This window comes from Zonotrichia leucophrys, chromosome 9, assembly GCF_028769735.1.
Source record: "Zonotrichia leucophrys gambelii isolate GWCS_2022_RI chromosome 9, RI_Zleu_2.0, whole genome shotgun sequence".
In the NCBI taxonomy this organism is placed as follows: Eukaryota; Metazoa; Chordata; class Aves; order Passeriformes; family Passerellidae; genus Zonotrichia; species Zonotrichia leucophrys.
In genome coordinates, this window is record NC_088179.1 from 4,466,428 (window position 1) to 4,494,406 (window position 27,979).

At 48.3% G+C, this 27,979-nt stretch overlaps 3 protein-coding genes across 8 annotated transcripts; 2 read left to right on the plus strand and 1 right to left on the minus strand.

The window, feature by feature from the left end:
* Window positions 1-685: 685 nt before the first annotated feature.
* On the minus strand, window positions 686-6,081 carry DTYMK (deoxythymidylate kinase). The gene is made up of 5 exons (XM_064720866.1): window positions 5,925-6,081; window positions 5,307-5,415; window positions 4,105-4,195; window positions 1,700-1,897; window positions 686-1,224 (listed from the first exon to the last, which is right to left on the minus strand). The coding sequence occupies exons 1-5, from the start codon at window positions 6,052-6,054 to the stop codon at window positions 1,114-1,116; spliced, it is 639 nt and encodes a 212-aa protein (XP_064576936.1). The 5' UTR covers window positions 6,055-6,081; the 3' UTR covers window positions 686-1,113.
* Window positions 6,082-6,144: 63 nt separating this feature from the next.
* On the plus strand, window positions 6,145-14,527 carry ING5 (inhibitor of growth family member 5). 3 transcript variants are annotated; one of them, XM_064720863.1, is made up of 8 exons: window positions 6,145-6,279; window positions 6,820-6,891; window positions 7,531-7,697; window positions 9,022-9,133; window positions 9,829-9,922; window positions 11,111-11,246; window positions 11,427-11,488; window positions 12,033-14,321. In XM_064720863.1, exons 1-8 carry the CDS (start codon window positions 6,243-6,245, stop codon window positions 12,073-12,075), a joined length of 723 nt encoding a protein of 240 aa, XP_064576933.1. In that variant the 5' UTR covers window positions 6,145-6,242; the 3' UTR covers window positions 12,076-14,321. The 3 variants fall into 3 exon arrangements, with proteins under 3 accessions (XP_064576933.1, XP_064576935.1, XP_064576934.1); XM_064720865.1 differs by lacking the exon at window positions 6,145-6,279 and adding an exon at window positions 6,435-6,460 and having other exon boundaries at window positions 12,033-12,202; XM_064720864.1 differs by lacking the exon at window positions 6,145-6,279 and adding an exon at window positions 6,457-6,664 and having other exon boundaries at window positions 12,033-14,527.
* Window positions 14,528-14,661: 134 nt separating this feature from the next.
* D2HGDH (D-2-hydroxyglutarate dehydrogenase) lies at window positions 14,662-24,456 on the plus strand. Of its 4 annotated transcripts, none has more exons than XM_064721021.1 (9): window positions 14,662-15,120; window positions 16,286-16,343; window positions 17,275-17,414; window positions 17,849-18,267; window positions 19,114-19,282; window positions 19,857-20,000; window positions 20,409-20,551; window positions 20,677-20,842; window positions 22,449-24,456. In XM_064721021.1, exons 1-9 carry the CDS (start codon window positions 14,850-14,852, stop codon window positions 22,721-22,723), a joined length of 1,785 nt encoding a protein of 594 aa, XP_064577091.1. In that variant the 5' UTR covers window positions 14,662-14,849; the 3' UTR covers window positions 22,724-24,456. The 4 variants fall into 4 exon arrangements, with proteins under 4 accessions (XP_064577091.1, XP_064577092.1, XP_064577093.1 ...); XM_064721022.1 differs by having other exon boundaries at window positions 17,849-18,042; XM_064721024.1 differs by having other exon boundaries at window positions 14,984-15,120; window positions 16,246-16,343.
* The last annotated feature ends 3,523 nt before the right edge of the window (window positions 24,457-27,979 follow it).

Genomic DNA, 27,979 nt, shown 5'->3' on the forward strand with positions numbered 1-27,979 from the left:
TCACACAACCCCAATGCCAGAGCTAAGCTCAGCTCTCTTAGACCTTTAACAGGCATTTCTGGCTCTTCAGTGTTGCCTTGTCCCAGTGTTACTGTCAGGGCCTGATGCAGCATTGCAGAGCTCACCTCCTTCACCAGGAGTGTCTGGCTGCCATTGCTGGGCAGCTGTGAGGGGAAGCTGTTGCCATTATAGCTGATACTTTTAAATATTTAGCTTCCTCTCCCTGCTCCTGAATCAGTTCAATCTGCCTCTCTCTGAGTTAGAGAGGGTTTAGTCTGTGGAGATCAGAGCAGTCCATCCTGCTGTCCCATCCATACCCATCCCTGTGTCCTTTGGAAATTATTCATATTCCAGTTTGATGTAGGTGATTCACAGCTGGTCTGCTTTCAAACTGCACTGGGGTGTGTGCAGGAACCACCAGTGACTGTTACTCTCATCTTGGCCAATCTAAAATAATTTATGTGCCACTTGTCCTCCAGACTGGCCTTGCTATGAGCACATCCATTTATTTCAGGTTCTTACCTGCTCACAGCTGGGGAGAAGGCTTGAATTCACCTCTCCCTTTTTTTCCCACAGCTCTAGCAAACAGTTTTCCTTTGGTTTAGTGCCTGAACTGCAGCACTTTCACCTCCCATGTATCCTTCTAGAAGAAAAATGATCATACTGAAAAAAATGCCCTGAGCCAAATGCTTAAAAGAGTAATTTATTAGCAAATCCTACAAACCTGTTTGAGCATGGGGGGATTGCATTTCTAGAGAGGATGAATGATCAGAAACGTAGCATTTCCCTAAAAATGGGAACTGTCTGTGTCCAGGGATGGCCTGGGCTCCACACCCCCATCTGCACTCCAGGACTGGAGCTGGAACAGGGAGGTTTTGACAAGGACTTTGATACACACTCATAGCATGCTCATTTAAAAAATGCAGAAGGGACTCTGCAGGCTGGAAGGGAGGAGCAGAAAATAAAAAGGACATCAGCAGCATGTTGGACCCAAAAGAACACACAGGATCTTTGCTGCTGGCATGTCACAGTCATCCAAGTGCAGAAGATACAAAAAGTGACCTTTCCACAAAAAGTGGCCTTTCCTTTATTCTTTTAGACCTGGGTGAAGTTTCATTTCCAGAGTTCTCCCAAAGGTTTATTCTGAACCTCCTGCATAGTTTCCTTTGCAATGGACTTGATTTCTCTGTGCAAATCTTCAATGCTCTTTGAAGCATCCACTGTCTGTTTCCAAGACAACAAAAATACAGGACAGATAACAGAGAACACAGAAATCAGAAAAACCTTGCTGTTAACATCTGCTTACCCCCCATTATTCAATGTTATTCTTCCTGAGTAGTGAAATGAGCTAATTACACCTCCTCTCTGCAGTTTCTGGAGAAATCAAAATAGGTAGGAATAGACATTTAAGAAGTAGAAGTGAGGGTGGGTGAAGATAAACAGAAAGAACTGCTGCTGGATGTTTTTTGGTGGCAGTGGCTGGGGTGTGTGACAGAAGCAGGTAAGCTGGGGATTCATCCCAGGTCTCCTGGAACAGGGAATTGCCCTCTCTGCCACATCTCACAGTGCCCTTGGCTGGTCCCCAACGTGTCCCACTGAGCAAAGTGGGGAGGGCATCACAGAGATGTGACAGGCAAAATCTGGGAGCTCTCACTAGAGACCCTCAATCCATTACAAACCCATTAGAGTTAATTCTCACCTTCCAGTTGAGGCTCTTGTCCTCCATGAGGCAATAGAAGCACTGAAGAACTTTCTCTTGGAAGGAGCTGGTCTCGTAACGTTCCTGTCCAAAGTTGCCTCGTTCTGCTGCTGCTTCTGGGTTTAACTGGAGGAACAGGATCAGGTCTGGCTTTGGGAGCCCAACATCAGGCTGCTTGCACCAGTCCAGGCCAAAGTTCTGCCCCAAGCAAGGACAAGAGAGTGTGAGGTGAGACACAGAGACAGGACAGCAGCAGGTTGGCTGGGGAGTGAGGTGGGGAAGGAACAGCCCAGGATGGCACAAACTGCAACCCAAAACTCAGCACAGGCCATGAACTGATGGGTGATAGCCCAGCTGGCCATGTGGGAATTCAGCCCTGCTCATCTGAGGGTGAGCAGGTTTTGTCAGGTGTTCAGAGAGTGAAAGCTTTTCATGCCTCTGCTGCAGATCCCATCTGAGCTCCACCAAGGCACATTCTGAGCCTCCACACAGCCTTTACCACTCCAAAAAACTTGCTGAGTCCAGAAGAAAGCTGCTCCCAAACACAAACACCACACAGCTGCAATGCAGATCTCTCTGAGCCCATGGAGGCTCCTTCCCAATACTCACCTCCTCAGGAATTTCAGCCCAGACACAACAGATGCAGTTTGCCAGTTTTTGCATTTTGCTGACAGGTTTGAAGAGTTTCACCAGGGCATCCATGAATGAATCCATGATGATGATGACACTACAGAGTCCGCTTACTGCTCATCCACATCTTAAATCCCTCTAAGAGAGCTGGCACATCTGGCCCTCCAGTTTTCCCCCAGATGTTCTGTATCCTGGTAATCTGGGTATTTTTGGGATTTATGTGCAGTGGGTTTTTCAATGCCATGAGCGGATAAGAGGAGCTGAAAGTGCCACAACATTTTGGGTGTGAGTTCTGGCAGCCAGCAGACTTTTGTGTTAGGTATGGGCATCAACATCTCCCCTTCTCCTGGGAATGCTTTCTGAGTGGAAAACATGCCAAACTCCATTTTTTAAAAAGCAGAGGAGGCCCATTCCAGCAGCAAAGGATGCCATCCCTGTTCCCAAGGGTGGCATCCACATGGCTGAGCCCTGCACGTCACCAGCTACATCCAAAGAAATGCAGACACTTTAAGACACCCTTTTTCCCCCACAAGAAAGCAGCAGAGCATTCCTTGCTGTGCCCATGTGGATTTGGGATCATTATTTTGGGGTGATCAGCTTGTGTTACACATCCTGGCTCTTAATTTGGGGCTTTTGCAGCCACCTAATTAGCACCTAAATGCTTCAATGGATCTGTCTCAATGTCCAGGAAAGCAGGAGGGTGGGAGAAGATGCTGGTGAAGGTTGTAGGGCTTGGAGGCCCAGGATCTTCTCAATCCTTCCAAGAAGCAGGAAAAGCTTGGGCAGGAATGAATGCAGGTCACAGCTGGTGCTGCAGGCATGGCTGGAGCTTCTGTGGCCACTCCTAGAAGAGGACTGGTGGCTGCTCAGCAGGAACAGGACACTTCTGAGGGAGTGGGACAAGTGTCTGTGCAGAATGGCTCCAAGGGAGGCTGACAGAGCTGGCTTTTCTGAAAGCTAAAAGGCACAAGTGGGAATTTCCAAGATTTTGAGAAGAAATTCTTCCCTGTGAGTGTGCTGAACTGGTTCAGTCTCAGCTGCCCAATGTTTTAATCCATTACAGCACTGGAGTTGGAAATATGGCACCAATGATTCCAAAAAAACCCCAAACTGTGGGATCTGAGCTAAGATTACAAGGGCAGGGTTAGATGGGATATTGAGAAGAAAATCTTCCCTGTGAGGGTGGGCAGGCACCTCAGGGTGCCCAGGGAAGCTGTGGCTGCCCCTGGATCCCTGGAAGTGTCCAAGGTTGGACAGAGCTTGGAGCAACCTGGGATAGTGGAGGGTGTCCCTGCCCATGGCAAGGACAAGTGGGAAATTCAGGCTAAGTGAAGAAAATCACTTTTACTCTGAAGGTGAGCAGAGAAGAGCCCAGAAAGGAATGGATCTACATCCCTGAAGATACTCAGCCCTTGGCTGGATGTAGGCCCAAGCAGCCTGCTTATGTCAGCCCTGCTGGAGGCTGAATTCCACAGCTCCCTTCTAATGCATGTGGTTCTGTTCCACAAACTGATGGGCCAGCAGCCTGAGCAAGAACAGAAAGTCTTTAATAAACTTCCAGAATCATTCTCCAGAGCCACACAGGTCAGCTTCCAGTCCAGACTTACAAAAAGTCACCAAATGAGTTTCTCTGCTTGTTCTGGGGATGGGTGTGCCCATGTTAAAATCTGAGCTGACCCTTCCACCCCTCACCTCCCAGAGGAATGGCCCCTGGGCCATCCACACCAACAGCCTGGTGCAAGAGAGGGGCAGGGGCTGCTGCAGGTGTCACTCACCCCTTTGGCACTGGTGAAGGCCACTCCAGAGAAGGCATATCTGTCAACCACCACCGTGATGCCCTGCTGCAGCTTCTCCTTCATCATCGGCCTGGAACCATGGGGGAGATAAAATAACAGAGCTGCACTCCTCTATGGTGACAGAAATTAAAGGAGTTAGTCTAAAACTCCAAATATGTCATCCTTAAGGGAGGCCAGCTATGATGCAGGTGAAGAGCTGTTTGTATTCCCCACCAGGCACTCACCAAATACCCCCTCATGCCACCCAAACTCAGGGTGCCAGCACTGGGCACTGCTCTAGGCAGCTCCAGGGATTCCAAGCAAGATCACTAATTAATTATATTAACATGGACAGCTCAGTTATCTTCCCTTTTCAGGTGGTACAGCAGATTTTGTGACATGCTCTGCCACCTTTATTCATGACACTTCTTCTTAGAGCTCACTTGTGTGCCTTCTGCTTAACTGTCACTGCCATCAGAGCAGAGCCAGCAAATGAGAACATTTTGGAATCTGTATTTCCAGGTAAAAACAACAGCCAACAGTGATTTCCCCACATCCACACACAGACTCTGTGACTAAAGCAAGGACAGCCAGTCATGGCTGAACACAGCCTTTGGTTCCAGGGGAAATTTGGGCACAATTCCTTAAGCCCTGTCACCCACAGGGGCTGCCTGGCAAAGCAAGGCACCTTCAGGAAAGAGAATAAATTCACAGCCTGAACTGGTTCAGTCTCAGCTGCCCAATGTTTTAATCCAGTACAGCACAGGAGTTGGAAATATGGCATCAATGATTCCAAAAAAAGCCCAAACTGTGGGATCTATCTAAGATTACAAGGGCAGGGTTAGATGGGATATTGAGAAGAAATTTTTCCCTGTGAGGGTGGGGAGGCCCTGGCACAGGTGCCCACAGCAGCTGTGGCTGCCCCTGGATCCCTGGCAGGGTGCAAGGCCAGGTTGGACAGGGCTGGGAGCACCCTGGGACAGTGGAAGGTGTCCCTGCCCATGGAACTGGATGGACTTTAAGTTCCTTTCCAACCCAAACCATTCTGTGATTAAATCTGAGTCCTTAAGACCCCATTTCCAGCCTGTTCCCCTGTCTGAACAGGATCACATTCTTGTACTTCTGTGCCCACTGCCAGCTCAAACCCCATGGGACCCCACCCCATCCCTTTTCCTTTCCCAAGTGAGCAGACACCACGTTACACGTGCTCCCAGCGGTTGGCAGAGAAGAGCAGGTGGATGGTGTGGTCCTCCAGGTTCTTCTCCCTGCCCAGGTAGGAGCTGATCAGCTGCCCAATCTCCGTCGTTCTGTCTGCAGGAAACACAGAACATGCAAAGGCTGCCCCCAACTGCTCTTCCCACAGGGGTGTCTGTCTGTCCGGGGGTCTGTCTGTCACGCGTGGGAGGCTGGTTTGATCACGGCAGGGTCTGTCTGTCTGTCATGGATAGGCTGAGATCAGTCTGTCTGTCTGTCCATCCGAAGTGGCAGGAGGTCTGTCCAGAGTGAGGGGGATGTTTATTTGCCACAGTGGGAGAATGTCAGTCCATAAAGGGCTGGATCTACCTGCCTGTGACAGGCTGGAGAAGCGGAGCTCAGTCCATTCAGGATGAGAGTCTGTCCGTCTGTCTGTCCGGGACGAGTCTATCCACGCGGAGGTTTGTCTGTCGGAGGGAGGCAGTCGGTCTGTCCGTCCAGGGTGGGAGGGCTCTATCGCTCAGAGCAGGGGCGGTCCCTCCGTTCAAACGCGGGCCCGCCCAGAGCTCGGGCGCGCCGGGAGATCCTCCGGCCGTTCCCCGCCCGTTCCCTCCTCACCAGCGTACCCGGGAAGCGGAGCAGGTCGGCGGGGTGCCCCGCCTCCCTGAGGGCCTCCACGAGCCGCCGGCCCTGCGTGCTCTTCCCAGCGCGGTCCACGCCCTCCAGCGCGATCAGCGCCCCGCGCCGCGCCGCCATCGCCGCCCGCCCGGCCCCGCCCCTTCCGCCGCGCTCGCCAATCGCCGCCCGCCCCGCCCCTCATGAATATGCAGCGCCCCCGGCGGCAGCGGCCAATGGGAGGCGGGCGGGCCGTGAATACGGGATGAGGCCGCGGGCCTTGTCATGCGGGCCCGGCGGGCGGTGGGGAGCGGCGCGCGGGCCGCAAGATGGCGACTGCCATGTACCTGGAGCACTACCTGGACAGTGAGCGCGGGGCGGGGGCGGCAGAGGGGCCGGGACGGGGAACGGGGCGGGGGCGGCGGGATCGGGGCGGGGGCGGCGGCGGCGGCAGCGCGGGAATTAAAACTGCGCCATGGGCAGCGCGGGGGAGTGGGGGGGGCGGCACGGGGATTGCGTCATCAGCCCGCGCCGAGCGACGTCAGCGGTGTGCGCTGGGGAGTGGGAGTGAAGCCATGGCGGCTGTGGGGGTCCGCGGGCTGGGGATCCCGTTCCTTCCCCTTGGGATCCTGTTCCCGTCCCCTCCCTGTGCTCGGGGTCCCGCTCACGTCCCTTTGCTCTGCTCACGGCCCCGCTTCCCCCTCGGCTGGGCCGGGGTTCTGGGTGGTTCCAACACTCAAAGCCTGCTGAGGTGAGCGGGCGGCTCACGGTGCGTGAGTCCCAGGCTGGCTTTGGTTTGGTTTATTGGTTTGGTTTAGAACTCATCTCGTTGCAGCCGCTGCCATGGGCAGGGACATCTTTCATTGGCAAGGTTGCCCAGAGAATTGAGTAGCGTTTTTATTGTAGGTATTGAGAATCTGCCGTGCGAGCTGCAGAGGAACTTCCAGCTGATGCGGGAGCTGGATCAGAGGACGGAAGGTACGTGCAGGTGTTCCTGCAGGCAGAGCCCGGCATGGAGGACGGGGAGAGCCCCCTGGAGGCCGGGCTTTAGGGGCCGTGGCTGTTCCTTCTCTCAGGCTCAGTGCTCTGCAGGGTTTGCCTCTCTCCTGTGAGGACACAGCTCACATGGCAGGGCTTGATTTTGTTTGCAGTTCAAATTCGTAGCTCTGTGATCACTCTACTCAGTGGCTTTCCTTCCAGTGTTTCCATATCTTACAAGTTCTAGATTCCTGTGGGCCTTGTAGGATGATTTTTCTTCCTTTTTGAAGCTTTTGTTGGTGTCTGTCTGCACATTAATTATTTTAATTTTGAACCATCAGAGCAGTAAGTGATGGCCCAACTAGTAAAATGTTCTGAAACTTGTGAACCCATGGGTTCAGGTCATGATCTTAACTGTGAATTAACTGTAAATTAACTTCTGAATTAGCTGTAGAACACTCAAGAAAGCAGAATCACACCACAACTGCCAAACAGTGAACACCTTTAACTTAACAGGTTTTGTTTTTAAAAAAGAAAATGCATTAAGGAATTGAGAGGAACATAACAGCTGTCAGGAAGGGTCTCCTAAATGAAAATAGAAAAGCAAAAATACCTGATTTTTTTTTTCTTTTTTTCCAGACAAGAAAGCAGAGATTGACAGCCTGGCAGCAGCTTACATTGAGTCTGTGAAGAACATGGTACCTGAGGAGAGGGTGGAGCACCTGAGGAAGATCCAGAGTGCCTACAGCAAGTGCAAGGAGTACAGTGATGACAAAGTGCAGCTGGCCATGCAGACCTATGAGATGGTGAGCCATGGAAAAATGGGCATCCTTTGGAATGCTGCACATGGAGATGCTTCACAGTGTCAGCTCCCCCTCACTTTTTCTTCTTTTTCACCTACATTTACTACCAAAACAAATTGTTAGTCCTTTTTTATGTTTCCCTCTGTTGCCATCCCCAAAAAGCTTTCACCTTTGGCGCCAGGTTTCTCTTTTGCTGAAGAATTAGTGAGTTTATCCCCCTTGGAGGTGGCTTTATCAGCAGTACTCCTCTGCTGTGTGATAATGCCAGCAAATTTGCCCCACTCCCTCCTCCCAGCAGCTCTCTGTCACTGATAATTTATGTGGGACACACTCTGTTGAAAGCAAATTGGGGTTTTTTTTTTTAAGCCAGTGGAGGAACAGCAGGAATTCTGCTCTGTTGCCTTGGTTTATTGGACATGAAAATTTCCTCAGAGACCTTGGGAGAAAATCCCATTTCTTAAGATGCATCCTATTTCTTAAGATGCATCTTTCCTCTTTTTTTTTTCCCTTCTGTCCATTGAATAATTCTCATCTCCACTTGTTTTACCCCCTGGATGAAATTTGAGTGAGGGGAATCCTTTTGACTGTACTAAGTGTTTGTTGTCCAGCTTGCAGAGATGTTTGGGGTTTTGCTACAGCTGCAGTAGGTTTTTGGCTGCCATCAAACACTGCAAAAAAGGGAGTGATGTCCCAGGATATCAATGCCCTGGATAACTAATGAACTCATTTAATGACAAACTATTGCAGCAGCACAATTAACAAATTGCCTGTCAGTATGGGGGGAGTGCCTTGAAATCCCTGTTCTGAAAGTCACTTTATTGTAGCCAGGGTAGTACCAGGTGCTTAATTAGTGTGTGTTGAGTTGATGTTCAGGATAGCCAGCCTCTGTCTGTGTTTAATAATAAACTTTGTTTCACATGACAGTGGATACCATGGGAAAAACCCAAACTGCTCAGCTCAACACATTTTGAGGACTACCTTTCAATTTTGAAAATTGCAGGGACAAAACCAATTTTTTTAGTATCTCTCATCTTGTTTTGTTCTGAAAATCATTAGTTTGAGTTGCTTTGAGTCTCTGTTGCCTCCCTTCTTCCTTTCTGCCTGCTTGTGGAGGGACTGAATCCTTTTGCTTTTCCTCCTCATTCCCTCTGCGTGTGCCATTTCCCTTTCCCCACCCCATACCCCTTTCCTGCCTCGCTCTGCCCCACCACACTGCTCCTGCTGATAACAGCCGAGTTTGAGCCCTTCCTGTTTTTGTCTGGGGCTCTATTTTTTCTGCTTTTGGGTGTTTCTGTGCAGTTCAGTTTGTGGTTTCCTCTTGGGGCAGGTGGATAAGCACATCCGCCGGCTGGATGCAGACCTGGCGCGCTTTGAAGCTGATCTCAAAGATAAACTGGAAGGCAGCGACTTTGAAACCCCTGCATCCAGGAGCCTGAAAAGTGGGTGAATTTTACACAGTTGGGAACCTTTTCCAGCACACAGTATCAAGGCAGGAAAGCTGAGATGTAAAATAAGCTGTTATTTGTGGAGGAAGGAAAGAAATGTGTTGTTCTGTTTGTTTTTAATGCTCTTACAGTGGGCAAGAGATGAAGAGAAATATGGTGCTAGGATCAAATTTGCTGGCACTGTTTCATCCTGAGATTGTTACTGGTTCTAAAGAGGGTGCTGTGTCAAAACTGCACTGCTGTAACAGTCTTAGTTTTGGGAGAAATTAGGAATTAAAAGAAGATTTAAAATTAAAGCAGCAGCGCAGCTTTATGCCTTTGAACAATGAAATAAGGGGTAGGAGCAAGGAGGTGGAGATAGAAGTTAAGTTAGTTATTAAGTAATCTATTAACTATGTTTAAAAATACACTGAGATGAAAAAAACCACTGCATGTCTAATCAAGTGTGGTGCTGTTTATGACATGCTGCAGTGCTTTGTTGCCAAAACTACAAACACAAGAGCTTGGTGCTCAGTTGTTATTAATTTGGTGTACTTGTGGCTTAAAATGCATTTCAGGCAGCATATTCAATTACATATATAATAAGGATTACTCAGTTGCATATTAAATAGGGATTTCATGCATCAAAAGAGCAGCTGGGGATGTTTCTGCCACTCAGATAAAGTGATGGGGTTGTTTTTCCTTTCTAGAGGGACGAAGTCAGAAAGACAAAAGAAGCTCTCGTGGTCGAGGCAGGAGAACATCTGAAGAAGATACACCAAAGAAAAAGAAGCTCAAAGGAGGGTAAGGCAGGGCAAGGCACGACTCCAGGGCCTTGGGCTGGGTGACACTTGATGAATTTTCCACAGGCTCATATTACCCTGTTTATGAGTCATGTCCAGATGGTGAGCAGTGTTAAGAGTGTTCTGGTCTTACTCCATTTCATTAATGTCCTGCTTAGGACAGGCCAGCATTGTTAATTAACTCCTTGGTTGGCATGTGGAAGCTCAGCATGCTTGGAACACTCTGACTGGAAGGACAAGATCAGTCTCCTGTTGCTGTTGGCAAGCTGGGAGAAAATAGCTTTGATTTTTGTCACAGGGCTATTTTTAACAGTTGCTTGTGGTCTTGATGGTAAAAGAAATTCATTTGGCCATCAGGACAGAAACTGATGTTATGCTGCTGTTCTTGAAATTTTTGAGAATTTTGGGGGGTTGTTTTCACAGGATTGTGTCCTAGGTAGCCTTGAATAATCTGATTTGGTTTTAAAAGGCAATGAGGAAAGCTTGTCCCCTCTCTGAGATGGGATTTATATTGTAGGGGCTTGGTTTATAATGATATTTTCAGGTGACAGGAAACTAAAAGTAGTTTCTATGGACTGCTACTGGCATGTCAGCACATCCCTGTCAGGGTAAGAGGGTTCACTCATGCCTGATAAGGAGAAAAAATCTGTATTGAAACAAGTTGAGGAAAAACCCCAAACAGGTTATTGTAAACACAACCAGGAGTGATCTGTATGAAATGCCTCTCTTAATTCTTTCCAGTCATGCTGTGTTTGATCCAACCTACCTTGTGATTTTAATTACTGGATTGTGGTAATGTAATGCAAACTCTAAAACAGGCTCAGTGTGGTTTAGGGAAGATACTGTACAACACTTATTTTCCCAAATAGGATTTGGATCTTGGAAACATCAAATCCCAGAATGATTTGGGTTTGGAGGGGCCTTAAAGACCATCCCATTCCATCTCCTGCAGTGGGCAGGGGCACCATCCACCAGCCTGGGTTGTTCCAAGTCTGGCCAGGAGCATTTCAGCAATGGGGAGGCCCAGGTTGCCTGGAAAAGCAGGAGGGCTTCCCTCCCCTCCCAGGGAAGAATTTCCTCCCAGTATCCCATCTAACCCTTCCCTCTGGCAGTGGGGAGCCAGGCCCTTGTAACACAGTGCTGTCTGCAGTTGAGAAGTGTTTTGTCCTGACTCTGTCCTTGCCCACAGGTCTGAGTTTGCTGACACCATCCTGTCAGTGCATCCCTCAGACGTCCTGGACATGCCAGTGGATCCCAACGAGCCCACCTACTGCCTGTGTCACCAGGTGTCCTATGGAGAGATGATTGGCTGTGACAACCCAGATGTAAGCACTTGAGAAATTACTGATTTCCAGGTGTTTGTTGCCTCCCAACCCTGTACAGCCCAAGGAGGGGGTCCTTGCTCAGTTAGCTTAGTCCTTGCTCACTTAGCTCATACCAAATGATGGCAATGTTTGTGAGCCACTAACAGTCTCCTCTGTGGGTTTTTCCTTTCTCTTTTGCAGTGCCCAATCGAGTGGTTCCACTTTGCATGTGTGGACCTGACCACCAAACCAAAAGGGAAATGGTGAGTGTGACAGCATTCAGCTTTGGGGTTTTTATCAGGCTGCAGTTTGCCTCAACAAGGATTAAAACCCTGCTGTGACCCTGACAGTTTGCATCCACTGTGATTGGGGATTAATTTGAGAGTAGAAGATAAAAGACAAACCTTCTTGTTAAAATCTGTTTCTACAGAAGTTTTAGGTACTGATGGGAGCAAAACTGCCTGATAAACAGAGCAGGTTTTGACCTGAGGCTTGTGTAAACAGGGACATGTTTCATTTGAGGTTTGCTCTATTGTCACTGCTTGTGGCTGTGCCTAAAACAGACCCAGGTACCTCTTTGTTTCACTTCTGGAGGCAAATTTTGAAGACTTGTCAGGGTTTTACTATATGCTTATCTTGGAAAGGATTGTGGGCTTGTTTAATGGATTGTTTTAATCAAATTAACAAATTACCTGTCAGAAACAGGCTTAATTGTGCACAAATGTTAAAAACAGTTCTCAGGCTCTGTGCTTGTAATTTCAGGAGCTAATTACTGCCTTTTTTTTTTTTTTTTTTTTTCCCCTACAGGTTTTGTCCTCGTTGTGTTCAGGAAAGAAAGAAAAAGAAGTAAGGAGTAGAGGGGGATACAGCGCCGAGGCAAGAAGAATTTAATATATTCCTTCATTCATGTTGCAATATTACCTTTGATTCTTTTTTGTTAGTCTATCCTCCATCTTTTTCTGGTATGATATTTAATTATCCAGTGGCCAGTTGAAATTCCTGTTCTTTCCTAAGACAATGACTTTGGGAGGGAGTCCCAAATCCCTTTGCCACGGAGATTTTATTTATGTTAGTCTTGCACAATAATACTGAGGGAGGGTGTTGCCTTTTCTGGCTGTTTCCATTTCCCTGAAGATTCTTTAAGTACATCACTGTGAAGATGAAACCTGCAGTATTCTTGGAGAGAGAGAGAGAGAGAGGTTTGGATTTATTCACCAAATAAGATGAAGGCCTGAATTGTTAGCTGTGATTGCCTGTGTGGCACATGGGTAAATCAGGAAATCAGGTTTTAGGGAAAGGCTCCATGAGGATATTTGTTTGTTCCCATGATGGTGTGGCTCTGCTGTTGAAGAAGGCCATCAGGAATGTTCTAACAGAGCTTCTTGTCTTTTTTTTTAATTGGCCACATTTTGCATGTTCTTGACTTCTCTAGCTGCCTTTCAGATGATGAATGTGAATCCTTGCATTAGCACAGTGTCAGTGGCTGCAGCAGAAGAGAGAGAGGAAATCAGGAGCTGGAAAGCAAAAATCTGTGTTTTCCTTCCTCTGAGATACAGAAGTTGAGGGAAGAGCAGAGATAAGTCTTGCTTTTGTATCTGTCCCCTGCATCATGAGGCTTCCCTGCCTTCAGTGAAAGATGTGGTGGGGAAGGTATTCCATGTTTCCTTCCTGCTGGTGAAAGGAGGAAAAAAAAAAAAAGCCCCAAACTCGTGAACTTTGCTGGCTCTGGTCCCCAGTGGGTGTTGGTGGCAGCTCTGTGCAGGGCTGTGTGCTGCTTTTCATCCCAGTGTGCAGGAGCTCTTGGTACAGGCTGCTGGAAAGGCACCAAGAAACTCCCAGATAAACTTTTCTTTTGCTGAAAAAAACAGCACAGAAGACTAAAAACACTTCTACTCAGATTCTGGCACCTGTTTTCAAAAGAAAGAAGGCTTTTCCTGTTACACTGAGCCTCTTACTCATGTTTTGCAATGAAGGAAAGTAGAACACAGCTCCTGCCACCTCTCCATCCCTCTGTGGCACTTTGTGCCTGCTGCTGACATAGAAGAAATTTCTCAATTGTGAGGCAGCTTTTCAGTGGATGTTGATTTATGGCAGGAAAAAAGGATGGATTTTAGGCAAAAATCCCTGTCTTCAGGGTGATGTTATTTCCAGTGTGATGTTACAGGTGTCTTTACTGCATTGTATCACAGAGAGATGAAGTTCCCACAGTTCTGTGCACGAAAATGCACATTTTTGATAAACATTTGTCATTTCTGCCTCAGAGCAGCACATGGAAAGCAGGCAGGGAAATTAAAGCCAGAGTGCTGGATGGAATGAGGAGGAACAGCAGTCACACAAACCTGGGGTTCAGTGAGCCCTCTTCTTCTTCCTGCCTCTTCATGAGAGCAAATTTGTGATACCTCATGAGCCAGCCTGTAATCCAGTCCCTGATGCTGTACCAGGGTTTGTTTTCCCCTCCCACCCAATGGTATTGTAGGGCAATTTCTCTTCCTGATTTTCCTAAGCTTTGTTAGTACTGGCATTGCTGTGGATTAAGCATTTGATTGGAAACAATCTCAAAATTTCACTCTGTAGATCTTGCTGGAAATGTGCCATGAGGGAAGGGAGCAGCTCTGGGTGAGCCAGTGTGAGGCTGACTTCCCTCAGCTCAAATTCTGGTCAGGTAGGATAACAAAATACATTTTTAATAGTACTTTTGGGGCTTTGAAGAGCATTTTCTACTTGAGCCATCTAAGCAAAAAGGAAAACAAGCTCTGGAAGGTAGAGCCTTCAAAAGGAAGGATAATTTGCTAGGAATGATGAATGGTGTGAGGTACAACATTCTGTTCTTTTTAACACCTGTGATGTGTAAAGCATCTGAGATCTGATACCAGCAATAAACTCTCCCACTGGGAACATGCCAGTTCAGGGCTTGGATGGGCTCAGGAGCATCTCCTGCCCTTTTACACCTGGTTGTAGAGAATTTTTACAACTCCTTGTAGACAGAAATACCAGCAGCCTTCATTTTTGCTTACTAAAAGATTGAAACCTTCTGACTTTTGAATGTACAGTGTTAAAATATTTCCTACAAAAGGAATACCCCACTAAACATTACCCCAAAAAAAAAACCCACACAAAGAGGGGGGCCCAGCTTTACTGCAGCTCATCCAAACTGGAGGTCCGTACCGACTTTCACCCAATTCCCGAAAAAAAACAAAAAATTAAGGAATGTAAAGTTTAAAAGAAAAAAAAATGTATATCTGTATTTTTGGATCTTGGAGATGTTGGATTATATTATAAATAAAGTATTTTTGGGAATAAATGTGTTATTTTTGGCGGGAATAAATGTGAGGGGGGTGCTGTTGCAACCTCCGGCCGCCAGGGGGCGCTGTCGCCCGCGCGCGCTGAGCGCGTTCGCGCTCATCGCGGCGGGCGGCAGCGCCCCCTGGCGGCTCGGAGTGAGGCGCGTCCCCGCCGCGGAGCGTCCTTGGAATCTTCCGTTTTACTGGCATAATTCTGAATTTTCCCTCCCGGTCCGCGCTAAACCACGCTGAGGAGGCTGCGTGGCGCGGTGGGAGTAGCGGAGGAGCCTCGCTTGCCCTCAGTGCCGCGCTGCCCTCAGGGAGCGAAGCCGCGGATTCTGCCATGGCTGCCGCAGTAGTGTGGCGCCGCGGGGCCGCCTGGCTGAGGAGCTGCCGAGCGAACCGGGAGCTCCCCGGTGTGCCCCGGGCCAGGGGCTGTGCTGGCTCCCGGGAGGTGGTGCCGACCTGCGAGCGGTACGCGGTGCGCAGGCTGCCCTTTGCTCGGCTGGCCGATGGCGATGTGGCGTTCTTCGAGCGCCTCATGCCCGGCAGGGTCATCACCGGAGAGGAGGAGGTGAAGCCATTTAATGTGGACTGGCTGAAGTCAGTGCGAGGTAAGCGAGCTGCGGGGTGAAACCTCCTCCCTGCCTCTGTTAGTTAAGGAGTTTGCTAAAGGAAAGCTTATCTTTATTGATGGCGGATCGCATCTGTACAGGCCGTAGAGTTGGAAGGGACCCATGAGAATTATGGAGTCCACACACACTGCGACAATCTCACCCTGTGCTTCAGAGTGTTGTCCAAATGCTCCTGGAGCTCTGGCAGCCCTGGGGCCGTGCCCATTCCCTGGGGAGCCTTCTCTGGAGGAAGAACCTTTCCTTGATATCCACCCTAACCCTTTCTTGCCACAGCTCCAGCTCTTCCCTCGGTCCTGTCACTGGTCACCAGAGAGCAGATGAGTGCCTGCGCACCCAAAATGAGTTTTTCTCATAAAATTATTCCTCTAAGAATTACCTGATAGCTGGAAAACTTATAGGCTTTCTCAAAAATTAAAACAAAAAAATCGAAACCCTCTAACTTAATAATTATTTTTTTTCCTGAGATTAGTTGATTCAGCTAACAGTTTTGATTGAACCTCACAAAAGAATATGAAAGCTTTTGGGAGACTTTATTGCAGCCTTTCAGTACTTTAAGGGGATTTATTAAAAGGAGGGAGAGAGACTTTTTATATGGGCCTGGAGTGGCAGGACAAGGGGGAATGGCTTCCCACTGCCAGAGGGCAGGGTTAAATGGGATATTGGGAAGAAATTCTTCCCTGTGAGGGTGTGAGGCCCTGGCACAGGTGCCCAGAGCAGCTGTGGCTGCCCCTGGATCCCTGGCAGTGTCCAAGGCCAGGTTGGACAGGGCTTGGAGCAACCTGGGCTAGTGGAAGGGTATTCCATGCCCGTGGAATGAGATAAACTTTTAGGTCCTTCCCAACCCTAATCATCCTGTGATTCTGTGATTCCAAATCAAGCATTGTGAATTCTCTGTTTCTTCTCTCAAAGATTTCATGAGAATTTAAACCATTTCCCATTGCCCCCAGTGGCAGCCAAGTCTACCTATACATGCAAAGTTTTTTGCAGGGCTTAAAGGGAAAGGCTGCTGTTTGTTGTCAAAGTGGTTGAAATGCCGAACAGTGGAGGGAGCATTGTTATTTCCCACCTCATCTTTTCCCCCCTGTTTCTTTCTGACCTCTGCAGAGCCACAGCTTGCCTTGAGAGTCCCTTGCTTTCATTGCAGGCTGCAGCCAGCTGGTGTTGAAGCCCCAGACAACGGCAGAGGTGTCTCAGATTCTCAGGTAACACACACCTTTTCTGCTGGGCTTGGGTTCAGCCAGGGATGATCCAGCACCTGAAGGGAGCTGGTAGGTGTTCAGACACTAATTCCTTATGTTGCTGAGTTAGTTTTCTTCATGACTTTTCTGCTCTGATAAATAGCTAAAATTAGGTATTGTACAGGTGCTCAGGAAAGAGCAGTTTTGTGAAAGATTCAGGAAGGTCTGTTTAAAAAGGTGAAGAAGGTTAGGGCAGAACCAGGCAGTTTGAGGGTCTGTTTTGTTCACACAGGTGAGAGCACAGCCCTGGTTGGGCAGTGCTGTGGCAGATCAGTGCTTGGCTGAGGAGCTCACAGCTGCAGGAACGTGCTCCTGGCTCTGTTGGAACAGGGATGCAGGGCACAGGGAGGGCAGGCAGGGCTGCTCAAGGAGCTCTGGTGCCGTGGGCTCTGTGCCATCCCTTGTGCAGGAGCTGCTGTGAGCTCAGAGGGATGTGCTGGGTGCTGCTTGGCAGGGATGTGGCAGGAGCAGCAGCAGAGGCACAGGTGCACATTTTGTCACCTACAGGACATAAATTTCTTGGAATGAGGGGGGCAGTCATGCCTGAAAGCACTGCCAGAGGATGGCTGAGGAGCCCAAGCTGTTAAAACAGACTGCTGTAGAAACATAAGCAGTGCTTTCCAGGCAGATGTGTGCCAGATGTGTAGATCCACAGGGGCCTAACCTCAGGTGTTGGTTCTTTTCTCAGCCCTGGGCTGAGTTCAGACAGGAGTTGCTCTTTCTCACTTTGCCAGTGAAACTCTCTCCTTCCATCAATTTCATCTTTCTGTGAAATGCTGCTTAATTTTAAGGAGTGCTGTCACAACAGTCAACATTCATGCAGAGGTGAAACTTCTCTGACAGATTGATTGTGGCTTTTAAATGCATAAAAATCCAGAAACCTTTTTCCTTCCAGGTACTGCCATGAGAGGAACCTGGCAGTGAACCCTCAGGGAGGAAACACAGGCCTTGTTGGGGGCAGCGTTCCTGTCTTTGATGAGATCATTCTCTCCACTGCTCTCATGAACCAGATCATCAGCTTTGACAAGGTGTCTGGTAAATATTCCAGGGATGTGAAGCACAGAAATGAGCCCCAGGCCACAGAGCAGGCATTTTCCTGGGAACAGGTAGCAGCAGGATCAGCAGGGATCAGCCCAGCAGCTTCATAGGGAGGTTTGTTTGGGTTTGGGGGGTCAGGCTGGTGTGAGAATCTCTGTTCAGAGAGAGAGAACAACAGGCAGAGATGCATTTAATGTGCCTGTGTTTTACCAGTCCAGAGATGTGGGTGATGAGTTATTGAGGTAATATCAAAGCTCCCTGAGGCTTGAGGAGGGAGCAGTTCCCTGGAACATGCACAGATTTGTGCATTTAAACTGAATCCCAAGAAGTTTTGAAGAAAGTGGTGGCTGTATCAGCTCAAACTGCTCCTGCTTCTTGAGGAAGCACCTTCTTCTTGGCCATCAGCTTGTAGCATGGTGTTTGTGTTGCAGGAATCCTTGTGTGCCAGGCAGGCTGTGTGCTGGAGAGTCTCAGTGAGTACCTGGAGGAGCAGGGCTTCATCATGCCCCTGGACCTGGGAGCCAAGGGCAGCTGCCACATCGGGGGCAACGTGGCCACCAACGCCGGCGGCTTGCGGCTCCTGAGGTACGGCTCTCTGCGAGGGACCGTGCTGGGCCTGCAAGTGGTAAGGCGAGTACCTGGCAGCTCCCTTCTTGTGTCATCCTCTGCTGTGCTGCTTCCTGCTCCTGTAACTGTCCAGCACACTGCCACGTTCCTCTCCAGGCTCCCACTCTTTTCCTTGGTGGGCTCTTCTGAGAAGGGCCAGCACGTCTTCATGCGTGTAGCATGTTATTGCTGCTGCAGTTTCCAGCTTCCTGACTTCCAGTGCTTGCTGACAGAGGTAAAGAAGGTAGGGAAAGGTTGGGGCATCCCAGGTTATCTGCATGGAGTTGGTTTCTCTGGAACACTCTGCTAAATCCATTCTGCATCACTCTCTTCTGGTGGCTGCTCACTCAGATTTTAATAGAATCATAGGATTACAAACTGGTTTGTGTTGGATGGGACTTTGGAGATTGTCTTAGGGTTTAAAGCCCACCCCATAACATAGCTGTGTGTTTTGGGTTCATTTGGCTGCTGGTTGCCCTAGAGTCTCTGCTGCTCCTCAGCTGCTCCTGTCCTACTCAAGGCGAGTGCCTTGGGATGTAAAGGCTGGATTAGGAGTTCTAAAAGTTTTCATGGCTGGGGACAAAATTTGCTCAGAGAACAAAAGCATGGCTTTGTTTTTCTGTGTAGACTTAGAAAGGAGAGCATTTGTCTGAGGTCAGTTTGGCTCTAATGTCAAAATAGCCTTTAATAACCTGTCTTGGAGATACTCAGCCTTAATTTAAGGCTCAAGTGGCAGAGGGTTTACTTCATTCTGCTTAACTGTTCACTGTTTCGAGTAGCTTCCCTTGTTTCTGCTGAATAGTGGGAGCTAGGGCTGCAGAGAGTGGCTGTTCTTCAGCACCATTAGTAAGAAAAGCAGAGCAAACTTCTGTTATTACTTGTCCTGATGGAAGGAAAGTAGCAGGAGGGAAATACCTACTCTATCCTACTTGGGTAGGATATAGAGAGGGGAAGAGCTGGGAATGGAGGAGCAGTGTGGGAGTGGGCTGCAGCTCAAGGGCAGTGACATTTCCCATCACTTGGTGATAAGTTCATTGCCACAGGCAGCAGATCCCTATCAGGTGCTCTGACTGGGCCCCTGTTCCCACAGGTGCTGGCTGATGGCTCAGCTCTGGACTGCCTGACCTCTCTGCGCAAAGATAACACGGGCTATGACCTCAAGCAGCTCTTCATCGGATCCGAGGGCACCTTGGGAGTTATCACTGCTGTCTCCATCCTCTGTCCTCAGAGGCCTAAGGCTGTGAATGTGGCATTCCTAGGTAGAAGCTGAAATGAATGATTTCACACCTGAATTCAAAGGCTGGGAGTAGGGATAGAGAGGAGAAAGCATTGCTCAGCCTGCTGAGCTGCACTGCCAGCATCAGCTGGTTCTGGGAAATAGTGTAGGGCTCTGTGCTAAAATACCTGTGCAGATATTTAATATCTCTTGAAATATCTGCAAGGGCAGGCTGTTCTGTAAGGAAAGTGGAGCCAAGAGCTTAGCAGGGTGAGGAGGCAGGCAGGACAGTCCCCTCACTGGTGAGGGAGGGCTTGGTCTGACAGGCTCAGGAGATGAGCAGGACAAAGCTGTGACAGCAGGCAGAGGCAGCCACCATCCAGGAGTCAGGTGAGTGACCAGGTGATGAGGCAAGGCTGAGAAATCACATCTGCAGGTCAGGCTCTGGATCAGTATGTGGCCAGGCTGCTTAAAAGCTGCTTCTGGATATCCCTCAGCAGGTCCAGAGTTCTCTGTGGGGAACCTTCACTGAGGTTGTTTTACTTCTCACAAACCTGCAGAGGGTTTGGGGTGGTGTCTGTTTTTTTGGTCCTGATTCCTGTTTGTTCTGTCTGAAGGGTGTCAGAGTTTTGCCAAGGTTCTGGAAACATTCACAACCTGCAGAGCCATGCTGGGTGAGATCCTGTCTGCCTACGAGTTCATGGATGAGAAGTGCATGGAACTGGTTGAGACACACCTCAAGCTGTCCAGCCCAGTGGCAGGTACCAGTGATATTCACACTGCAGAAAGGGGCAGGGAATCCCCTTCTTGGGGATTTTTAGACTACTTTTAAACACTTCTAAAAAATGACTCATTTTAAAAAGTTGACTCACTGACTTTTAAAAGGTTGGTGATTGTGTGGGCGTCCGTCATAATTTTTGTATCTAGTATATCAATTCCAAACACCTTTTATCTTTTAAGATGAGACTTTTTACTTGTATTTGTCCTCACAAAACTGCTAGCTTTCTGGGAAGTGGTTGCTTAATAAAAGATCTAGCATGTCAGTGAAGTGCTCTCTCTGGCACCAGGGTGTCTGGGCACATAACATGTGGGGAAAGCTCCAAAACCTGCCCTGAATTCTTCTGTTTTGCCCCAGGGCATTTACTTACTTTGTTTACTCTCATTCTCAGACAGCCCTTTTTATGTTCTAATTGAAACTTCGGGCTCCAACTCAACTCATGATGAAGAAAAATTGCACAACTTCTTAGAGCAGGCCATGGCTTCTGGTTTGGTCACTGATGGAACTGTGGCAACGGACGAGAAGAAAATAAAGGCGAGTCAGTGTTTCCTCTCCCACAAATCTCTTTGGGTGGATTTGTGTTTTATATAGGGAGGTGTTCTTGGTGTACACATGGAACCCAAGAGCTAATTGGATTTCTGTGATCCTTCATTGCTCAGGTGCTGTGGAGCCTGCGGGAGAGGATCACCGAGGCCCTCACTCACGAGGGTTACGTGTACAAGTACGACATCTCCCTGCCTGTGGGGAAGCTCTATGACCTTGTCACTGACATGAGGGCTCGGCTGGGCCAGAGTGCCAAAAACGTGGTGGGCTATGGCCACTTGGGTAAGTGGGGGTGTGTTGGATTTGCAGGGAATGCCACAACAAAGGCAGGAATGACCAATCTGACTCCATGTTCTCAGAAGGCTCATTTATCACTTTATGATACTATGTTATATTAAAGAATACTATACTATACTATACTATACTATACTATACACTATACTGTACTATACTAAACTATACTAAAGAATACAGAAAGGAAACTTACACAATGCTAAAAAGATAATAATAAAAACTCGTGACTCTTTCCAAAGTCTTGACACAGCTTGGCCCCAATTGGCCAATGAGCCAAAACAACTCACACCAGAATCCAGCGAAACAATCACCTGTGGATAAACAATGTCCAAACACATTCCAATGAGCAAAACAGAGGAGAAGCAAATAAGAATTGTTTTCCTTTTCTCTGAGGCTTCTCAGCTTCCCAGGAGAAAAATCCTGGGCGAAGGGATTTTGTCAGAGAATGTGAATGCCACAGGGTGCTGGGAAAGGAGGTGATGGCCCTTCTGTGCTGTGGGTGAGAGGCTTAAATTGATGACTGTGGAAGAGGAGGGTGCATCAGGATCTTTGTGTTTGAATTTCACTGCTTTCAGACTGTTTTCCATATACTGATGGCAGGTTGCTGGCCAGTGAGCCATGGAACTGGTCATCTGTATCTTCTTGCTGTGTACTTTCTATTTAAATATGTGATTTGTTCAATTGGACCATCAATTTGGTTGATGAACTTAGACACATTTGGCAGATAACCACTTTATTGTCCAAAGTGATTAATCCTACTGAAAATCTGGTTTTTGTGAGCCATTAACCCTCCAACAGAGAATAATGATAAATGCACAGAAAGGCTGATAGATTTGTAGCTTGCTGGGAAACTAATCTGATTTTACAAGCAGGTAAACTGGTAATTTAGGAGAGCTGTTCTGATACAAAAAACCCATGGAACACTGTTGAGCACACTTGATTAGGGATCATTTGAAAGACACGTTGCATAACAAAGGCTTCCTGTTGGTAGCTCTTTGAGGACTAAGCTGTGTGCAGTGAGGGTTTGCTAGGATGCAGGAGGAGGATGAGCAAATTGTATTTTTCTTTGTGTGTTTTGTCTTTTGGAGTACCCAGCAACTGTGCTTAATCAAATACTGTCACACACGGTGGCAAAAGGAGAAATTGTTCTGCTTTCTTTGTTTCTATTGACACAGTGCCAAAGCACATTTAGAGCATTGCACAAACATAATAGGGAGAGAAAAAGTGATGAAGGACCATGTTAAAATCTAATAATCATTATGAAATGCCATTGGGCAAGTCTTTGTCATTGCATCACGGTGGTGGCACAAACATTAATGCAGCACAGTGGGAATTTGAAAATCACAAAAGTTGGAGTTTGAAAGTAGCTTAACTCAGAACCTTTCCTCAAATATTGCACTTGGAGCATGGAAAAGCAAAGATCCTATTTGAACTATTTGTGCACGGAGAGGCTGACGTTTGTAGGACAGGGAGCTTGTCCTTTTTGCAGTTTGCAGACTAACAAAGGCCCTGTTGTTCGAGAGCAGGAATGAGTATCCATTGCAGGGCCACCAGGTTGTTCTCCCAGACCCATCTGTGCATTGTTTTCTTCCAGGAGATGGGAACTTGCACCTGAACATCACTGCAGAGTCCTACAGCCATTCCCTGCTGGAGGCCATCGAGCCCTTCGTGTACGAGTGGACTGCGAGGTGCAGTGGGAGCATCAGTGCAGAGCACGGGCTGGGCTTCAAGAAGAGACACTTCATTCACTACAGCAAACCCCACGAGGCAGTGCTGCTCATGCAGCAGTTCAAAGCCATGCTGGACCCCAAAGGGATCCTCAACCCCTACAAGACTCTGCCCTCAGCTCCTGACAGGAGCACGTGCTGAGGAGGCAGCAGAGCAGCTCCAGCTCTGCACCTGCACTTGGGCCATAAGCACTCTGGATCAGCAAGAACATGGAGTGCTCCATGTTTGATTTTGTTATGGGGATGGAACAAGTAAAGGAATGGGGTTGCTCTTGCTGAAGAACACACTGCTGGGTTTCCTACTTAGTGTGAACACTGAAACCAAGCACTGTGTGTATGTATGAGTATTCCAACTCTGTCCCCTTGGGTTTGCTTTGATTTATCAGTGACAGCAGCCAAAGGAGGCATTTTCTCACTTGGGCTGTGCAAGTGAAGCATCAGAGACACAGGAGAACTTGTGGATGTAATTCTTCCAAGTGAAGGTGTTGCTCTTCCTCTCTTGGTTTGAACAGACAAGTGTCTGCTAAGTTAGGCAAGAGCCTCCCCTGAAATGGAAAATGTAAACCCCTCCCTCTGAATTATTATGATTTTGAAATTAAGAGGCTCTCAGGCAAAATTATGGGAATAGGAATAACAGTTCTTTACTAGGAAAATTAAAATAAAAATGCAATAGTACAAACAAAACCATTGACAGAGTCAGACCATGCCCTGTCCCCTGTGTGTCAGGGCGGTGTCCCAGCCCCATCCATGGGGGCTCAGCCCTCCTGCAGTGCCAGCTGTGGCTCTGCTGCAGCAGGGATCCTGCACAAGGGGGGAGTTTTCCTCTGCAGCTCCAGGGCTGCTGCAGATGGGCCTGGGCTCCCTCTGGCCATGCAGGGCAGCAGAAAGCTGCTCCTCTGGCAATGCAGGGGGCAAAGGCTGCTGTGCTGTGCCAGGCTCAGATTGGATCCAGGCAGGAATGCTTGGCTCCTCCCCTGGGCGGAGCATCTCCCCATGGGATGCTGGGATTGGATCAGCCCTGCAGGGACACTCAGTGGCCATGGACAGCAGAGATCTCCTGGAGGGAGGGTTGGCTGGGGGAGAGATAAAATAAACTGCCCAATGAACAGAGGATAACTGCCCTGCCTTTAACAGATGGTAATTTAATACACACCCAGCTAAACCTGAGACACTTCCTCACATGTTTTATCTAATACACTTATCCCAAAGCCCACAACAACATCTGGCCATGGCCTCTTTAGTGATGCCACCTCCAGGTTGTCCAAAATAAGCATCACTGTTGTCCCATGTACGGGTTTGCAGTGCTGGAAGGACTGGCCAGAGAGGAGAGGATGCTGGAGACCCAGCTTCTGGATTTGCTCTCACATAGAGATGTAAAATTATCCCTCCCAACCTGGCTGGATAATACCTGGGATAACCTGGAGTGATGATCCAGAAGGATGGGTTGGGAGCAACCTGGTCTAGTGGAAGGTGTTTCTGCCCATAGCAGAGAAGTAGAATGAGATGGACTTTCAGGTCCTTTCCAACCCAAACCACTCTGTGACTGTGCTGAGATGAGAGGCCTTGCAGAGGGCTCTGCACAGAATTGCTGAGTCCAAGTGTGGGCTCTGCACCCAGGGGGAGCAAGGCTGAGCACGAGGCTGAGCTGGGAGAGGAGAGGCTGGGGAGCAGCCCTGGAAGGGTCTGGGGGTGCTGGGGCAGCAGCTGAGCAGGAGCCATGGCCAGGAGGGCAGGTGGCATCCTGGGGACACCACACAGGAGAGGGCAGGGCCTGGCTGTGCTCAGCTCTGGGCAGCCTCAGGCAGAGAGCTCCAGGGTCAGAGATGGGGAAGGGGCTTGAGTGTGCCCAGAGGAGGAGACCCAGGCTGGGGCTGGGGCTGGGAGGTGTGACCTGGGAGGGGCTGAGGGCTCTGGGTTTGTCTGATTTAGAGAGAAGGAGGCTGAGGGCTCTGGGTTTGTCTGCTTTGGACAGAAGGAGGCTGAGGGACAGCCCCATCCCCTCTGCAGCTTCCTGAGGAGGGGGCATGGAGAGGGAAGTGCTGATCTCATGGGAATGCTGCTCTCAAAGCAGGGCCAGGGGAGGCTCAGGCTGGACATTAGGAAGTGTTTCTTTATAAAGCACATAATCAAATACTGCAGCAGGCTCCCTGCAGAGATGGCTGATGCCCCAGACTGTCTGTGTTCAAGAGGCATTTGAGCAGTGGTGGAACTTTAGGGCAGCCCTGAACTGGTCAAGCAGCTGGACCAGATGATTGTCCCAAGTTCCTTCCAGCTGAACTGTTCTATTCTAACATGAAGGGTTTTGTTGGTTTTGGGGTTTGGTTTTATTTGCTACAGTGTTTGTTTTGTAATTTATGGTTTGTTGTACAAAACCACAGTCACCTTTCTGCTACAGAGGCAGTGAGTCATTCATCTTCTGGCTTACTTGGTGTTTGTTAGTTATATCCTTATTTACTGATACGTGTCACTCATAATCTAGGCTCTTTTGTATCCAAATGAAGCAGGTGGTGATAAGAAAGAGCCAGGGCATTTTCCACAGTAAATAGTGTCACTAAGCTGATAATCTTGTACAACAAAAAGATGTTTTCTGTCAACATGGGCAGAGCAGTGGATGTCAGCAAAGCTTGTTATGCTCTTCCCCACAATCCTCTCCAGGATGGACAGGGATTTGAGTGGCCTGGCCTAATGGAAGGTGTCCCCTGCCCGTGGCAGGGGGGTTGGAATGGGGTGAGCTTCCAACCTAAACCATCCTGTGATTCTGTGATTCTCCTGGGCTGCTGGGTGGTAATAAGCTGGCTCTCGCTGTGTGCAGAGGGAGCCCATTGATGGATTTTACTCAAGTGTAGTGGTTTGGAAAGCCCTACTGGATATCATGAGTCTTATGGAGTAGCCATTTTCTCCATACCTGCTTTTTGTGGTATTGGCTCTTCCACAGAGCAGTGAAATAAATGTTCCCTCCAGAGCCTTGTTCTTCAAAGAAAAACCATCCTAAAGAGTGTTTTGTTCTGTTTTAAGGCAGAACACAATCTCTACGCTGTCAGACTGCACTAAGGATGCTGGCTTGTGCTCAGCAAAGTGTTGCAATGCCCTTCTGAATACAGTTCTAAGATCACACTTCTCTCAGCTTGGCCACATGGATGCTTTTGACAGAAATACCTCCATATATTCCATGGCCTGCCAGTACCTTGTCCTACTCTCCACTCTTGGCCATTCAACCCATTCTCTGAATTATGGGACACTCCCCACCTCTCCATCCTTCAGGACCACTCAGAGAGGAGCTGATTATCCTCCTTTGGGCTAAACCAAAGTGAACAATGCCATCATTTGCAAAGAGGAAGAATTTTGTTGTGGAAATGGTGGTCAGGCATTGGCAGGAGCTGCCCAGGCAGGTTTGGAGTGCCCATCCCTGGAGGTGTCCAAGGAATACCTGGATGTGGCACTCAGTTCTCTGGGCTGGTGACAAGGTGGGGATTGGCCACAGGCTGAGCTCAGTGGTCTTGGAGGTCTCTCCCAACCCAAGTCAGCCTGTGCTGCTTGGGTGTGGGGTGATGAAAAGCTATAGGAAGTCCAAGATGTCCTTGGAAAAGAAATCTGCAGGGTTTGCTTTCTGCCAGGATAGGCTGATGCAGCTAGTTCTATCTGATACAAGCTGTTTATATTTTCTGCTCTTTTCCTACACCATTCTTTCTTTTTTCCCCCCCTAAACTACTGACCATCACTGTGTAAAATACAGACTTTCCACATGAAAGGCTCTTTTTGGGAAGTGGAACTTTCCATAGTTCTCTTTTTCAGCTGTGTACAGAGAGGGTGCTCGGGAGGGAGACACACAACCCTGGACTGTGGCCGGGGAAGTTCTGGCACAGCTCCATTTAACATCTTCCTTACACCTGAAGATCCTAAAGCTCCATGTAAGTGTTACTGTTTCACTGAACAATAGAGCAGTTCCTGGGGGAATACAAGGGAGGAGTGAGTGTAGGGTTATTTTATCTTTCCTAAACCTTATTCTGTGTTCTCAGTGATGCTTTCACATAATGGTGCACTGTTGTTTATAGCAGGGAGAGACAGGGTGGGTACATCTACATGTATTTTTAGAAAGAATTATTGTGACAGGAATTTCTTGTACAAAACTCTAATTTTTCTGAGACAGACTTAAATACTAGAATGCTGTGAATGCTCCACACTTAGAACCAGTGGTCCTCTTGGCTGTCTCTGCTGGTTTTGTCTTTGCACAGGATTATGGCTGGGATAGAGTTAATTTTCTCGACAGTGGCTGGTGTGGATCTGTGTTTGGATCAGCGATGGAAGCACAGGAATGCTGTAGCTGCTGCTGAGTGCTGCTTACACAACACCAAGGTCTGTTCGTGGGGCTGGGAGGGGGCACAGCTGACCTGGCCCAGCACAGAGCTCTCCAGCACCGGAGGAAGCGGCGCTCACAATAAAACCTGGGAGGAAGGAAGGAGGGACTAAGGGGGTGTTCCCAAATCCCCGTTACGCGTTCCTGGCATGCCTGAGCACCCACCTGCGGCAGGAAGCAGGGAATGAATTCCTTTCCATTCACTTGTTTGTGCAGGTTTTGCTTTACCTGTTAAGCTGCCCTTATCACAGCCCGCGAGTTTTTGCATGTGAGAAACGACAATCACTTGGTTTTAAAATTTTAAAAGTTTAATAGTAATGAAATGCTTATAAAAATAGTAATACAATTAGAGTAATAAAAATTTGGACAATTTGGATTAGGACAATATGAGACAATAAATACAAAGAGTTATGGACATCCGGGTGCCTTTTCCTGGGCAAAATAAGCCCGAAAAAGGACCCACGTTAACAGAGGATTAACCCTTAAAAGCAATAACCTGTTGCATATTCATACAGCTCATACATGATGCATAAATTCCATTCAAACACAGGATTCTGGCTGCTCAGTGTCAACTTCTTCCTCTGAATCCTGACAACTCCTTCGAGGCAGGAAGATGATCGTTTCTTCTGATAATGGAGCAATAAATTCTTTCTCTCTGAAAGATTCAGGTGTCCTGTGGCTGCTATCTCGCTGCGAGTCCTTTCTTTAAAAAAGTATCCTACATAGCACACTTTCTATTTTAACATTTCTTATAACCTAAAACTATATTTAACACACTACTTAAGAGAATTAGCACAGCATTACTTTCTAACACAACACACATAATATTCATTTTAATATTTGCAAAAAGCCAATCATAAAATACCTGCATTTTTCACACTGCATTTCCACCTTCTGATTCTCCCCATCCTGCTGCAAGGGCTGACTCCCCCAGGGCCTGACCCCCACAAGAAGCAGAGCAGGATGGAGTGATGAATCCCACCCCAGCTCACCAATTCTGTGTCACCTGGCTGCCCTTCCCTGCCCCAGCCCACCTCCACATCA

Coding starts and splice junctions, on each gene's coding strand:
- ING5 (XM_064720863.1), top strand. CDS start 6,243: ATGGCGACTGCCATGTACCTGGAGCACTACCTGGACA. Junction 11,247..11,426: donor TTGGCTGTGACAACCCAGAT/GTAAGCACTTGA, acceptor TCTCTTTTGCAG/TGCCCAATCGAGTGGTTCCA. Junction 11,489..12,032: donor ACCAAACCAAAAGGGAAATG/GTGAGTGTGACA, acceptor TTTCCCCTACAG/GTTTTGTCCTCGTTGTGTTC.
- D2HGDH (XM_064721021.1), top strand. CDS start 14,850: ATGGCTGCCGCAGTAGTGTGGCGCCGCGGGGCCGCCTGGCTGAGGAGC. Junction 16,344..17,274: donor GAGGTGTCTCAGATTCTCAG/GTAACACACACC, acceptor TTTTCCTTCCAG/GTACTGCCATGAGAGGAACC. Junction 17,415..17,848: donor CAGCTTTGACAAGGTGTCTG/GTAAATATTCCA, acceptor TTTGTGTTGCAG/GAATCCTTGTGTGCCAGGCA.
- DTYMK (XM_064720866.1), bottom strand. CDS start 6,054: ATGGCGGCGCGGCGCGGGGCGCTGATCGCGCTGGAGGGCGTGGACCGC. Junction 4,196..5,306: donor GCCAACCGCTGGGAGCACGT/GTAACGTGGTGT, acceptor CCATGGTTCCAG/GCCGATGATGAAGGAGAAGC. Junction 1,898..4,104: donor CCTTCACCAGTGCCAAAGGG/GTGAGTGACACC, acceptor TGCTTGGGGCAG/AACTTTGGCCTGGACTGGTG.